Source organism: Punica granatum, chromosome 3, assembly GCF_007655135.1.
Source record: "Punica granatum isolate Tunisia-2019 chromosome 3, ASM765513v2, whole genome shotgun sequence".
Lineage (NCBI taxonomy): Eukaryota > Viridiplantae > Streptophyta > Magnoliopsida > Myrtales > Lythraceae > Punica > Punica granatum.
In genome coordinates, this window is record NC_045129.1 from 37,283,842 (window position 1) to 37,298,180 (window position 14,339).

At 36.5% G+C, this 14,339-nt stretch overlaps 1 protein-coding gene across 1 annotated transcript; it reads left to right on the plus strand.

The window, feature by feature from the left end:
• The first annotated feature begins 1,780 nt into the window (after positions 1-1,780).
• On the plus strand, positions 1,781-8,416 carry LOC116200606. The gene is made up of 10 exons (XM_031531439.1): positions 1,781-2,117; positions 2,193-2,272; positions 3,176-3,566; positions 3,961-4,085; positions 4,560-4,889; positions 5,267-5,476; positions 5,743-6,514; positions 6,767-7,575; positions 7,846-7,927; positions 8,019-8,416. The coding sequence occupies exons 1-10, from the start codon at positions 1,781-1,783 to the stop codon at positions 8,414-8,416; spliced, it is 3,534 nt and encodes a 1,177-aa protein (XP_031387299.1).
• The last annotated feature ends 5,923 nt before the right edge of the window (positions 8,417-14,339 follow it).

Sequence of the window (14,339 nt, forward strand, 5' to 3'; positions counted from 1 at the left end):
TGTTGGGCAAGATCGGACATTACAGTTAGTGCATGGCTCGTATTTTTGGCCAACCATACGTAAAGAGGTGAAGAAGTACATGCAAAGGTGTCGAGTTTGCAACGTGTTCAAAGGGATGGCTACCAATGTTGGGTTATATATGCCATTACTAATTCCATCTCGGCCTTGGGAGGATGTTAGCATGGATTTTGTGTTGGGTTTACCGTGAACACGGCGAGGTAATGACTCCATCTATGTTGTCGTTAATCGATTTTCTAAGATGATACATTTTATCCCTTGCAAGAAGACGACAGATGCTATTCGAGTGGCCCAACTGTACTTTCGCGAGGTGTATTGTCTTCATGGTTTATCGAAGTTCATTGTTTCTGATCGGAATACCCGGTTCCTTAGCCACTTTTACCGCAACTTAGGGAAGATGGTGGATACACAACTGCAATTCAGTAGTGCTTATCATCCTCAAATCGATGGGCAAACTAAAGTCATGAAACCGGTCCCTGGGTAATCTGCTACGAAGTTTGGTGGGAGAGCATGTGAAGAGTTAGGACCTCAAGTTGTGCCAAGCTGAATTCATCCATAATCACGCTGTCAATCGTAGCACGGGCTTTAGTCCTTTCCAGGTTATGTATGCTATTGTTTCCAAGAGTCCTTTGGATTTAATTCCTTTGCCTAACCAATCTAAAGTTCATGGTAAGGCAACAGATTTTGTGTATAGCTTGCAAGAGATCAATCAAGTTATGTATGACCACTTGACAGCAGCCAACGCTAAGTATAAATAAGCTGCGGATAAGAAGCAACGCTCTGTGGAATTTGAAGTGGGTGTTTTTGTATGGGCTGTTCTTACTAAGTATCATTTTCCTACTGGGGAGTACAACAAGCTTTTGGTAAGGAAAATCGGCTTAAACTTCCCAGCTACGTCCGAACTGCTGATGTGTTTAATGTGAAGTACTCGATTCCTTACGCAGGTGATAGCTCAGACGATGACGATTCGAGGGCGAATTCTCTCCACCCAGGTGAGAATGATGTGGCAGAAGAAGTGGCTAATCGGCACCTTGAGAAAAACAGGTTTTGACGACCCTGTCTCGAATGAAACGGCCTCCGGAGCACAACTCACGATTTGGCCGTGAAAAGACGAGATTTAGGCTGAATTTCATCATTTAGGGCCTTAAACAGACAATTTTTATGTTATTTTGGCCTTTTTACAATTTTTAGAAAGTTTATATCTTTCGTTACAATTTCGGTTACCTTATTTAAGCGTTGTAACCCCTATGACTAAGGACAGTTTTTTTGATCATCAATAAAGTTTTGGAGCTACTGTGCTCTTTCGCTCATTCTCGGACTCGATTCAAGTTGGATGCCGATTTCCTAGGAATTCGAAAAATCAATAGGGAATTGAAGGTCGTAGTTTCGGTATTCTGCAGAATCAACGGATCTGTGACAGATTGTTCGCGTTTACGCTGCGTCAGTGGACGACATAGCAGATGATCCCAAGGTGAAACCCATAGCAGAGGAAGTTGAGAAATGCATTGGTTATCCCTTTCTGCTAAAGGCGCTTGCAACTACGTTGAGGAATAACAACCACTCTCAGTGGGAGGATGCATTGGAGCAACTCAGCTGATCGAAGGATGTTTATTCAAGTCTAGAGCTGAGTTACAACAACTTAGAAGGTGACGAACTTCAAAATATGTTCCTCATCTTTTTTTTATTGGGCCAATGACATATATTGCTCAATATTATACTGGAACACATTGTGGGTTTGGGCCTTCTTGAAGGTGTCCCCACAATGAAAAGAGCAAGTGAGAGACTAAATGTGTTGCTCCATAGCCTTCAAGCTTCCTCACTTTCACTAGAAGATGACGACAGTGATTATGTCCTGATTCATGACATAGTTCATGAAGAAGCCATCACTATTGCGTCAATGAATCGGCACATATTGGTGATTAATAATGACTACAGATTGGAGGAATTGCCAAGGGAAAAGATCAAGCAGAGTAGCATAATATCCATGCCTTGGGTTGATGTTTTCGAGCTTCCCACAGGATTGCAATGTCTAGAACTTAAGATGTTTATATTTTTTGCGGATAATAATTCTTCCAAAGTCCCAAATTCATTTTTTGAAGGTATGGGTGAACTTCGAGTTTTGGGTTTCTCCAGTTTATCCTTTAGTTCGTTACCTTCATCCATGATATTCTTAGAAAACCATAGAACCTTGTGTCTTGATTGGTCGTCCGACTTGGATGATATCACCGTCATTGGGAAAATAAAACAACTACAGGTCATGACCTTTAGGGGTTTTGGCATTACTTGCTTACAAAAAGAAATATCACAATTAAGTGAGCTGAGAATATTAAACTCGAATCACTACCCAAAGCTTGAGAAGATTGAACCCAGTGTGCTTAAAAGCTTAGCTCGGTTAAAAGAGTTGAAGATGGAAAATAGTTTCACCAAATGGGATAATGAGGGAGCAACAAAACAAAGCAATGCCAGGCTTACCGAGCTGAATAATATGGCTAAACTAAGGAGTTTTACAATAAAAAATAAGATTTCTTACCACGAAAATAGCAGATAACTTGTTACGGGTCTTACTAAAATAAGCTCGTCCTAATAAGTATATCATGACATAATAATGTTTGGTCACAACATCTTATAATTTATGGTGATAAACTTATTTTCGTGATGAAAACGATATATAATTTGTGTCACAATGTATGAAAATATGTATATACATATATGTTAATTATTATGGGAATACTTGATTTGTGGCGCTCACACATTATTGAAGATAGTGTATACATTTAAATATATATGTATCTACATACATATTAAATATGTGCACTATGAGATTTTATTTAGTGTAATTTAACATTCTTATCGCAATATACAAATTAAGTATGTATGTACATGCATATTAAGTATGTATATACATATATGTTAGTTATTATGGCTATACTTGGTTTTTAACGCTTATATAATATTGAAGATATGTGTAGACATATAAATATATATGTATCTACATACATATTGAGTATTTGTATTATGAGACTTTATTTAGTGTAATTTAATATCTTATCTCAATATACTTTTCTTATAATAAAACTTCTTTTGTAGCAATAGAATTTGTCACAACATACAAAATTTCTTGTAATGTGTGTTTGATTCGAGGACTTCTCTCTTGAAGCTTGTCGTGGAATCTCTTGTGGATGCTAACATTAGTGTGGTCGGAGTTCATGGCCCAAGAGGTGTAGGTAAGTCCACACTAATGAAACAAGTTGTGAATCGTGTTAGTGCGGAGAAGCTGTTTGATGAGGTAGCAATGGCGACAGTATCCGTGAATCCGAATGTGAAGAGAATTCAGGGAGAAATCTCGGACATGTTGGGTTTAATGTTCAAAGCCGAAAGTGTCCATGGAAGAGGATTCCAACTGAGGAGTAGGTTAGAAAAATCTCAGTCTCAGAACAAAAAGGTCCTCGTAATCTTGGATGATCTCTGGAAAGAGCTTCACCTGGAAGAGGTGGGAATTCCTCACATGAAGGGAGTCAAATTGCTGCTCACGTCTAGAAGCCAAGATGGTTATATAGTAAAATGGTTTCACAACGAAACTTTCAGGTTGAAGGTTTAAAAGACACTAACCATGGAAGTTATTCAGAAAGATGGTGGGCGACATAGTAGATGATCCCAAGGTAAAACCCATAGCAGAGGAAGTGGTTGAGAAATGCATCGGTTATCCCCTTCTGCTTAAGGCGCTTGCAACTACGTTGAAGAATACCAACCACCCTCAGTGGGAGGATGCATTGGAGCAACTCAGCTGATCGAAGGATGTTTATTCAAGTCTAGAGCTGAGTTACAACAACTTAGAAGGTGACGAACTTCAAAATATGTTCCTCATCTTTTTTTTATTGGGCCAAGGACGTATACTGCTTGATGTTATACTCTAATATACTGTGGGTTTGGGCCTTCTTGAAGGTGTCCCCATCATGAAAGGAGCAAGAGAGAGACTAAATGTGTTGATCCGTAGCCTTCAAGCTTCCTCACTTTTACTAGAAGATGACGACAGTGATTATGTCCGGATTCATGACATAGTTCGTGAAGTAGCCATCACTATTACGTGAAGAGATTAGCAAATATTGGTGATTAATGATGACTATAGATTGGAGGAATTGCCAAGGGAAAAGATCAAGCATAGTAGCGTAATATCCATACCTTGTGTTGATGTTCCTGAGCTTCCCACGGGATTGCAATGTCAAGAGCTGAAGATGTTTATATTTTTAGCGGAAAACAATTCTTCCAAAGTCCCAAATTCATTTTTTGAAGGTATGGGTGAACTTGGGGTTTTGGATTTCTCCAGTTTATCCTTTAGTTCGTTACCTTCATCCATGCAATTCTTAGAAAACCTTAGAACCTTGTGTCTTGATTGGTCGACCGACCTGGATGATATCACCGTCATTTTGAAACTAAAACAACTACAGGTTCTGACCTTTAGGGGTTCTGGCATTACTCGCTTACCAAAGGAAATAACACAATTAAGTGCGCTGAGAATATTAAACTTGTGCCCTTAATCAAAGCTCGAGAAGATTGAACCCGGTGTGCTCAAAAGCTTAGCTCGGTTAGAAGAGTTGAAGATGGAAAATAGTTTCACCAACTGGGAGAATGAGGGAGCAACAGAACAGAGCAATGCCTGGCTTATCGAGCTGAATAATATGCCTAAACCAAGGAGTTTAGGCATTCTTATCCCGGATGCCACCTTGCTCCTGGAGGACCTGCCACTTAGAAATCTGTTCAATTACAGAATACTTGTAGGTGATGCTTGGGATTGGTCCAGCAACCATAAAGAATCAAGAACTTTGAAGCTCATGCTGGACTCACGAAAAACTCTCCTGGAAAAGTGGCTTCAGGTTACTCTCCCGAGGACTCGTGACTTGTATTTAGATGAATTGAGAGGAATACAGAAAAGCATTCATGAGTTGAGCCTAGAAGGGTTTCAAGAGTTGAAGCATCTTCACGTGCAGAACAGTCCCTTAGTCCAATATGTTATTCGCTCAACAAAATGGCTGCCATGCTCTGCTTTCCCTATGTTGGAATCATTAATTCTTGAGAACTTGGTTAACTTGGAAAAGATCTGTCATGGCCATCTTGCTCTCAAATCCTTCAGCAAACTGAAAGTTATAAAGGTCAAAAAATGTGGAAAGCTTAAGAATTTGTTCTGCCATTCCTTGATGAAGTGCTTCTCACAACTTGAAGAGATAGACATAAGCGCATGTGAAACGTTTAGGGAGATTGTTGTGGATATGAAGATGAAGCGATGGGGAATGCGAAAGTTGAGATGCCTAATTTACGCCGGTTAACACTACAGAGCCTACCAGAGATTACGAGCTTGGGCAACAATGTATATAATCCATCACTTCTATCAGCAGGGATCATTTCAGAGATTACGCCAGAGGATGATATAGGCGCTTCAATGGCTCTTCCTAGTGGATGTCCCGTAAGTCGGTAAAGTTATTTATGCTTGAGCATGTTCATTTTAATTTCTATACGTTTATAATATTTTTTTTCCCAAGTCAATAAGTTGTTACATGCAAAGAAATTGTGAAGGGGATATTGGGTTCTTAAGACACTTTGGGCGTAATAGATTTACATGCATCATATTTTGATGTTATGACCACACGATTTTTTATACAAATAATTTCGAAATGATGATGATGATGATGATGATGATTATTATTATTATTATTATTTAATGGATTTCAGATCTCGCTCCCCTCCTTGGAGGCCTTGGAATTATCCCAACTACCCAAGTTGGATGAGATATGGTGGAGGGACACATTGCTGGAGCAAGAAAATTTACGAGCTCTAGTGCTGAAGGATTGTGGGAACCTCTCTAGCATTTTCGATTCCCGTTCACTAATAAAGAGTAAGAATTTGGAAGCATTAACTATTGAAAGTTGCATGATAGTGAAACAAGTTTTTGACCTGGAGGAGCTGAACCTTAATGCAAATGTCAGAATACTCCTACAGTTGCGTGAAATGGAATTAGTTGATTTGCTTGATTTCAGGTGCATGTGGAATGGCAATCCTAAGGGAGCGTTTCAACTGCGAAACTTGCATTCGCTGAAGGTCACGAAATGTAACGGCTTGAGTTATCTCTTTCCTTTGTCTGCCGCAAAAGCTCTCGAGCAGATCAAAGAAATGGAAATTGCTGAATGGGTGATGATGGAGGCCATCATTATTATGGAGGAAGAGGAAGGACAACTGATGGATACTCTCGTTTTTCAATCTTTATCCTCCGTAGTTCTTAAGAAAATGTCCTGTTTGGCAACTGTTGCACATGGAAAGTACTCAATCAGTTTTCCTCTTTTGAAAAAGTTGGCGATTGAAGAATACCTGAAAATGAGGGCATTCTCTATGCAAGAATACTCAATGCCAAGTGAAGGGGGCGACCATCTGAGTGAGGAGAATGCGGCAGTTATGGCTTCTCTGTCCTTCTTCAGTCAAAAGGTGACAAAAGATGCCTGGTTGAACTGTTAACTTTGCTTAGAAAGTCTAATCCATGTTGGGGTAGAAAAGACTAGTGTATATCGGGGCTGGCTGTTGATGTTGATCAGTGAGTTCTCTGCAATCTAATTTTATAATGCAGCTAAGCCCTTGCCTCTAGTGAATTTTTTAAGAATAATATGCAAAAACTTTCATTAAGTATGCTTACAATTTCACGCTTACAGATATTAAGCATATGGAAAACATGATTTTTTTTGTCTCTTCTCATGAGACACAACAGGTGCTGCTCCCAAGCTTGGAGGACTTGGGCTTGTTTCAATGGACAGCTTCAAAACCATATGGCACAATGAAGAATTGATTTCCGAGCCATCCTCCTTTCGCCAGCTCAGATACACTCATGTCAGAGACTGCAAAAACCTGACTGCCGTTTTCCCATCAGCTTTGGTAGAGAGGTTCCAGAATAATCTAAAAACACCTGCAATACACAGCTGTCCCTCGGTCGAATTAATATTTGAAATAGCTGTTGCTGCTATTGCCAAAAAGAAGAAGTACAACCCTGCTGCGGTGATGCTCCATGAATTAGAAGACTTGCTGTTGGATGATCTACCCAAGTCGAAACACGTGTTGGATTACGACTCCCATGCACTTGTGGGTTTTCCTAACTTGGAGAAAATCTTTTTTAAAGGATGTCACAGCCTCACTTATTTCCTACCGTTTGCCACAGCTAGAAATCTTCTGAAACTAAAGTCATTGACTTTGGGTAAGAGCAACAACATGCTGGAAGTTGTTGCCGATGGTGACAGAGGGGGTGGGCATGACACATTGGAGCCCATCTCCTTCCCCCGTCTAAAAGTCTTGCAGTTGTGGAGCCTTGAAAGTCTGATTAGTTTCTCTTCAGGAAGTTGTACATTTGATTTTCCCTCCCTAGAATATCTTTATATTGATCAATGTAATAATTTGAAGACATTTATCATGAGGCCTGCAACAACAAGCAATCATGAGTTGATGAAGTTGAATCGGAGATTTGAAGATGATTTTAGTCCAGCAGCAACTGTAGGAACTCTCTCCCAACCTCTTTTCGATGAGAAGGTCTCTTCTTTAATCTTTTTCCTTTCATCACAAGTTCTGTTAAGAAATGATAACTTCCTTTTATCTTCCTTATTTTGTGTGTGTGTGTAAATATCAGATTTTATAAGACTATAGGAATTAAAATTGTCAATAACATGGTATTAAGTCCCCATGCATCACAATTAACACGGAACCTTCTCTACTGATTGAATACTATTATGCAGTTTATGTAATTGTTAAAATAAAGATATGTTTGTTTTACTTTAATAAATTTAGATGGAATTCACACAGGTTGAATTGCCAAGATTGGAAAAAATATATCTTCAGAGTTTGGGGAATCTGCAGAAGCTGTGGGATGATGAGCTTCCTTCAGGTTCCTTTTGCAAACTGAACTCACTGAGTGTCATGGATTGCAAAAATCTGCCAGCTATCTTCCAATCTAACGTCATCGGAAGCTTCCTCAGGCTGGAGACACTACAAGCGGAAGACTGTGGCCATAGGTCTGTTGCAGCTTCAGGAGATTGACATCTATGATTGCGCGGTGCTGGAGGAACTCATCGCGGGAGGAGAAGTAATAGAAGAAGATGAAACTCTTCCTCCTGAGGATCAGCTCCTTTTTCCACGGCTAATCTCATTGAAATTCAGGATATTGCCAAACCTGAAGAGACTTTTCCCTATTAACTATAGTATGGAGTGGTCATTGTTGAAGAATTTATCTGCATATGAGTGTGGCAAACTGAAGATATTTGCATCTGAATTACGACCAAGAAGTGAAGAAGATGATACTGATTCTCAACAAGCCCTCTTATCCATTGAACAGTTATTGTCTGCACAGCTATGTATACTGATCTTTAATCTATAAGAAGCTGGGAAATCTAGCTAGCTAGTAAGAATGAACTAAGTCACATGATTTACCAGGGATATGAGGCTAATGAACTCAGGTAATTCTACAACAGTGCGCAGTCAAGGCTTTTTATTTTTTTTCGGTACTTATCTCATGTCACTTGGAGCTGTTCATTACTCGCCCTGAATTATTGATGGTGATCCCCAACTTGGAGTCATTGGGTTTGGGTAGTGAGGATGTTTTTACGATAATGGATAGGGATTTTCCCGATGATATCTTCCGCAACCTCAAAATACTTTCCTTGGCATCAATTCGGGAGGGATCAGCTGGTTTTCCATCCAGATTCCTTCTCGACAGGTTCCCAGATCTAGAAACAGAATTTCTTGTTCTGTGTACTTGTTCGTATGAGGAGATATTCCTAGATGAAGCGCTCGGTCCCGAGGGAACTATAATTTCATATAAAGATGGATATTCCAATGGCGAAAAGTATTCAAAGGCGCTTGGGAAGTTGAGAGCAGCTCGAGCTTGGGAAATGTACTTGATGACGCCTTCAGCAGCTCGAGCTCTGCCGAAACTGGCCAGTATGACCATAAGAGACTGCAAAGCGATCAGACAAGTAATAGCTGCAAATGATAGCGAAGCAAGTGTTGAGATTTCTTTCCCGCAGCTTTGGTACCTGGCACTTAATAAACTTTCGAGCCTCTCACATGCTTCTCCTCAACAAGTTGCAGCATCACATTCCCATCCTTCTTCAACAAGTTGCAGCATCACATTCCCATCCTTAGAATATACCTCCGTCCAAGAGTGCGGAGTGCCCCAGTTTGGCCTCTTTCTTGTTTTATTTTATGTTAGTTCTCGTTCAATTTGGCCTCTTTCTTGTTTTCTTTTTTTTCCTTCCTCGATTCATACCCCTTTCCTAATTTTGGTTTTCCGCCTCGGAATGCTCTGCAAACAGTGCGCCCTCATTGATTTATACCCTTTCCTAATTTTGATTTTCCGATTCTAGAAGTGTAACACTTTGTCCATATAGCACTTAATTCTAGAGGCGTAGCACTTTGTCCGCATAGCACTTAATTCTGACACTTCCGGCTGGTGCACTGCCGACCCAATCTACGGAATTGGCCCAGAAACTTATCAAGGGGCCTAACCACCGACCCAAAATGCCTAAGCCCAAATTACTAGTAATCCCATAGATGGGTCTTTATTAATTACTTTACTAACTTTTCTCCCATAAATGTGGGATTTTGGGGTGTTATAGGCAACGCGTAATAAATTTCAGTTATTTAACTAGTCTCCCATAAATTTGATCTTCTGCAACTCTGGGATTGCTATTTAATATGTCATCAATGTGTGATGCCTGAAGTTCTGTTTCTTCATATGCACAAAGTTGTGCTTCTGCAGTGTCTACTGCATCTTGTTAGATTATTTTATAGGCATTGCAGGAAAGCTCAGAGACAAAGACCGACCGGCAAGATGACTCGAAGAAAAAGGACTTGAGTTGGACCGTGTCGATAGTGGCTTGAGCTTAGCGTGACAACCCATACGTGGTCCAAGATGTTTATAAATTTTGTGAAATGCCATGAATATGATATTTGAAGATCGATACAAAGAGTGACCAGTCCCTGAATGATACAGAACATTAAAGCAATAGAAGAAAATTCAAAATAAAGCACGTGAATGAATGATAAATTTAGGTTCCCAATTAATAATAATAATAATAAGAAGAAGAAGAAGAAGAAGAAGAAGAAATTAAATATTCTCTTTAGGCTGCCTTAGTCAGAATTAAGAAATAAAAAGGAATATCAAAGCAACCAACTTTTCTAATTATAGCATGGGAATCTAAAGCAATCAAAGCATAATAATAACAAAAACAGAGCATAACTCAAAGATTATAAGTAATATTAAAAAAATAGAAGAGATTATGGGTATCTAAGAACAAATAAAATATATATAATACATAAATTTTATTTATGATTTCTTTATTTAAATTTAATCACTTAGATAACCACTGTCAGTATATATGTGTGTGTGTGTGTATAATCTTAAAGTAACCAACTAATTAACAAATAAGAAGAAATTGAAAGCAACCAACTTTTCTTGAGGGCCGAGGAATCTACTGCAGTCAAAGCATAACCAAATAAACAAAGCATTACCGAAAGATTATAATGAACAAACACGAGATAAGAATGCCAGAGACAGAGAAAGGGAGAGGGAGTATATTGCGGAAATGACAGTTGCCACATAGTTAAAGATTATGTAAATTATTATTTTGACCATAATTTTAGTGGCTAGTAATTGATTACGTTATTTTGATATGGGCAAATTGGCAATAGAATTTTACACCAACATTCTCTTTTCTCCTATTTGTAATATAGACATACTATATTTTCAGTAAAATTATGGATATTCTCAGTAGGGCTGTGCACGCGGCTGTTCGGTGCGGGCATGGAAAAAAATTTTGGGGATCCGAAGTGGTCGGGTTGTTTATTTTAAAAATTATCCTCGAGAACTGAATCCAAATCAAAAAGAAAAATAACCCTTCACTAATCAGGTTTTTCAAATCGATTCTCGGGTAACACGAATTCAACAAAGATTTAAACAAACTCATTAAAAAACACAAATAAGATAATTTTAGATTAATCACACAAAAGTATAACAATAACTTCACTGAGATAATTAAAACTCCATATACCGTAATAGCATCACTATTACTAGATAAAACTAAAAGGGTCTATAAGGGTCAAAGTTTTATCAAACACAAAATCATGCAAACAACATAAATTCGGGTCGGTTTGGGGCAAACGGGTTTTCAACCATGAAACCCGAAAAAAAACTGTATCTAAATCCAAGCTATAAAAAGTAAACTGACCCTAGAACCGAGCCGAATTATAAAAAAACCTGAAGATTCGGATCGGTTTGGGGCGGGTTGGTTACAGTAGGAGCACGTTATCATCTTATAGTGAGCTTATGCACGAAGTGAGAATATCATTCAAGGAACGAAGCTCATTTAAAACAATCAATTAGTTACAGTAGGATGGAACTTGAACTTGACTTCACATTTTCAACCTCGTATAGACAAGCTGCCAATCATCAGCGTAATTTGCCTTTAGTGCGGCCCTCGTTGTCCTAATCGAGAGTATGTATGTCCCTATTCGAGTCATGAGTAATCGAGATTATGTCCTCATTCGTGTCATGAGTCATTTTCTCCGTTTTACCTCGTCTCGTGTTGCTCTCTAACGGCCACCATAGTAACGCTGTTGGTTGGTGCCGATGGATGGATAGCTGAGATGAGTCTCGTACTGATCGACTGTCCCCGTATGATTTACAAGTATCCGATAGTTGCTATTCAATCCTACCTAGTGTTCCCTTTTTGATCATCCATACCAGAACATGAAACAAGGATAAATATCGGGATTCTCAGACCCCGGAATTAAAGACCTACTCAATAAAAATGATCATACCAGACGAAAACTGATATTACTTAGCTATATTTATTACAAACATTGATCATCGCGAACATGGTACCGAGACACAAACACGGAGAATAGAGCATAATAAAAGATACTACTGAATCAACTACCACTTGCGAATTTTTCGAACACAAGTTTATTCTAATTGTTGGGAATCATAAAATCCCACATAGAAAAAATGAAAGAATAACTATGGATTTATATGAGATTTATGTATCAACACTTATTAATTTGAGTTTTTCAGTGAATATGGACTCAGTTCCGTATAAGTCCATGGAAATTCAACACTAACTGGGGCCATTTTCAAATACTAAGAAAGGGATTGAAAATGAGAACTAAGAACAATTAAAGCTGTCGCAAGGGCGCTGATGAGTCGGATTTCCAATACAAAGAAGGGATTAGAAAAATTAGAATTAGCAAAAAGTAAAGCATTCATGAATGCGCCGATGGATCATAAAGACCGGACGGTTTTCATGATGGTTCTATCGAATTATGTAACATTGTTTAGGTCGAATTTATAAATAATAAAAAGGGAAAAAAAATGAAAATCGTTTTCACGATGGCAGCGGCGAAGACAAAAATAATGCTCAGGGGGAGCAAGTTAAAAACTTTTATATATTAGTAGGACTTATAAGAAAATTTTTGGGGCAAAAGTCAAATAATAAAGTAATTTAGGGGGAGGATTTGTGTTTATTAAGAGGCAAAAGTTGAAATTTTGATAAATTTATTATATATAAAATTTATAGAATTGCAAAACTGAGGGGGGCTAGAGCTTAAAAATAATTTAAAAAGGAGAAATTTTTGATTTTTTTTTAAAGGGCGAGTGAGAAAGCTCCCCCACTCGCCAGCTGGTCCAAGAAAGGGACTAGCAATCAATATCTTATATATATAATATAATATAATGTATACAATATATGTTATAATATATAATAATATATTATATTATATAATATCATTGCCGAGAGTTATTAAAAAAAAGAAAATCATAATTTACAATCAATAAATATCGTAAAAACTATATTAAAGATTGTTTTCTCGTCTAAAGAAATATACATATATGTATATGTATTTTAATATATATATATATATATATATTTTTAAATATTAATATTTGATGGAATTAGATATTATTTTTATCGTAAATAAAAATTTCAAGATTATGAAATATTATGTAGATAACAGAATCCATTCGAGAAATTTTAAAAAAATATGCAATATTTATATCCTATCAAAAAATATGGTTCAATTTTAATAGTTCAAAAATTTTGTTAATTTATTGAATATATTATGTAACTAGCAATATCTTGTCAGAAAATTAGCAAAATATTCTATGCTATATGTCATAAACTGTCTTTTTAAACTTAAAACAAAATTATTCTAAAAATTTAAGAAAAACAAAAAAAAAATATTTTATTCAACAACCGAGCGTTTTGAGGTCACCTAACTGGGCCCACTAATATCTTCCATTGCATAATATTTTGAATTTTTCATTTTTTTAATTATACAAACATAGATTTCCGAGACATGTCGTTACTTTCACGATTTTTTGAGATATCTTTAAAAATGATTTTTTTTATTTTTAATTTTAATTTTTAGAATTTTTAAAACATATTGATGTAGATTTCTAGGATTAGTCGTTATTTTTTTGGTTGTTTGAACTTTTAAATTTTTTATAGCATATAAATATAGTTTTATAAGACTAGTCATTATTTTCTCAATTTTAATTTTTTTTAGAAATTATATTGTGACAAATAAAATTTTTTACTTAACAACCTTTTCTTATATAAAATTATTTTATTAAAATATCCAAATAAATAAAATCATGTAAGATAATATTTGCTTTTTAAAAAGATATCATATTATGTAAACGATGTGTTATATATATGCTTTCAAAAATAAAATTAGATTATATTTTTTTATAAATATGATATATAATCTATATTATATTATATATACATTATAAATAGTGGAAGTACCACACATTAATTGTGACCGATATGGCTTTGAGAAATATTTTACTCTCTCAATTTCATGATCATTCTTTAAAAATGAATTTTTTTATTTTTAGAAATTTTAAAACATAAAAATATAGATTCGTGAAATCAGACTTTATATTCTTAGTATTTTGAGCACTTTTTGGAAAACTATTTTTTAAATTTTAAAACATATAAATATCGATTTATTTGACTAGTCATTATTATCTCGATTTTTGAATTTTTTGTAAATATAAATATTTTATTAGATGATCTAGATAAAACAAATCAAGTAAGAACATATTTGTTTTTCAAAAAAATAATTACATCATATTTTTCATAGATATGATGCTTTATATATTTGCTTTTCAAAAAGCAAATACATAGAGTATATTTAAGTGTTAGCCCAATTGGGCCTAAATTAATTGCTAAATCCACCAAAATTGGGCCTACGCCCGTTCTATCTTGGATCCATTCACCGGTGTGTGTTTCGCATGT

What these genes read in the sequence shown, in the direction of transcription:
- LOC116200606 (XM_031531439.1), top strand. Translation starts at nt 1,781, where the DNA reads ATGAAAAGAGCAAGTGAGAGACTAAATGTGTTGCTCCATAGCCTTCAA. An exon ending in CTCTTCCTAGTGGATGTCCC is followed by an intron (nt 5,477 to 5,742) that starts GTAAGTCGGTAA and finishes AATGGATTTCAG; the next exon opens with ATCTCGCTCCCCTCCTTGGA. An exon ending in GGATGATGAGCTTCCTTCAG is followed by an intron (nt 7,928 to 8,018) that starts GTTCCTTTTGCA and finishes AAGCTTCCTCAG; the next exon opens with GCTGGAGACACTACAAGCGG.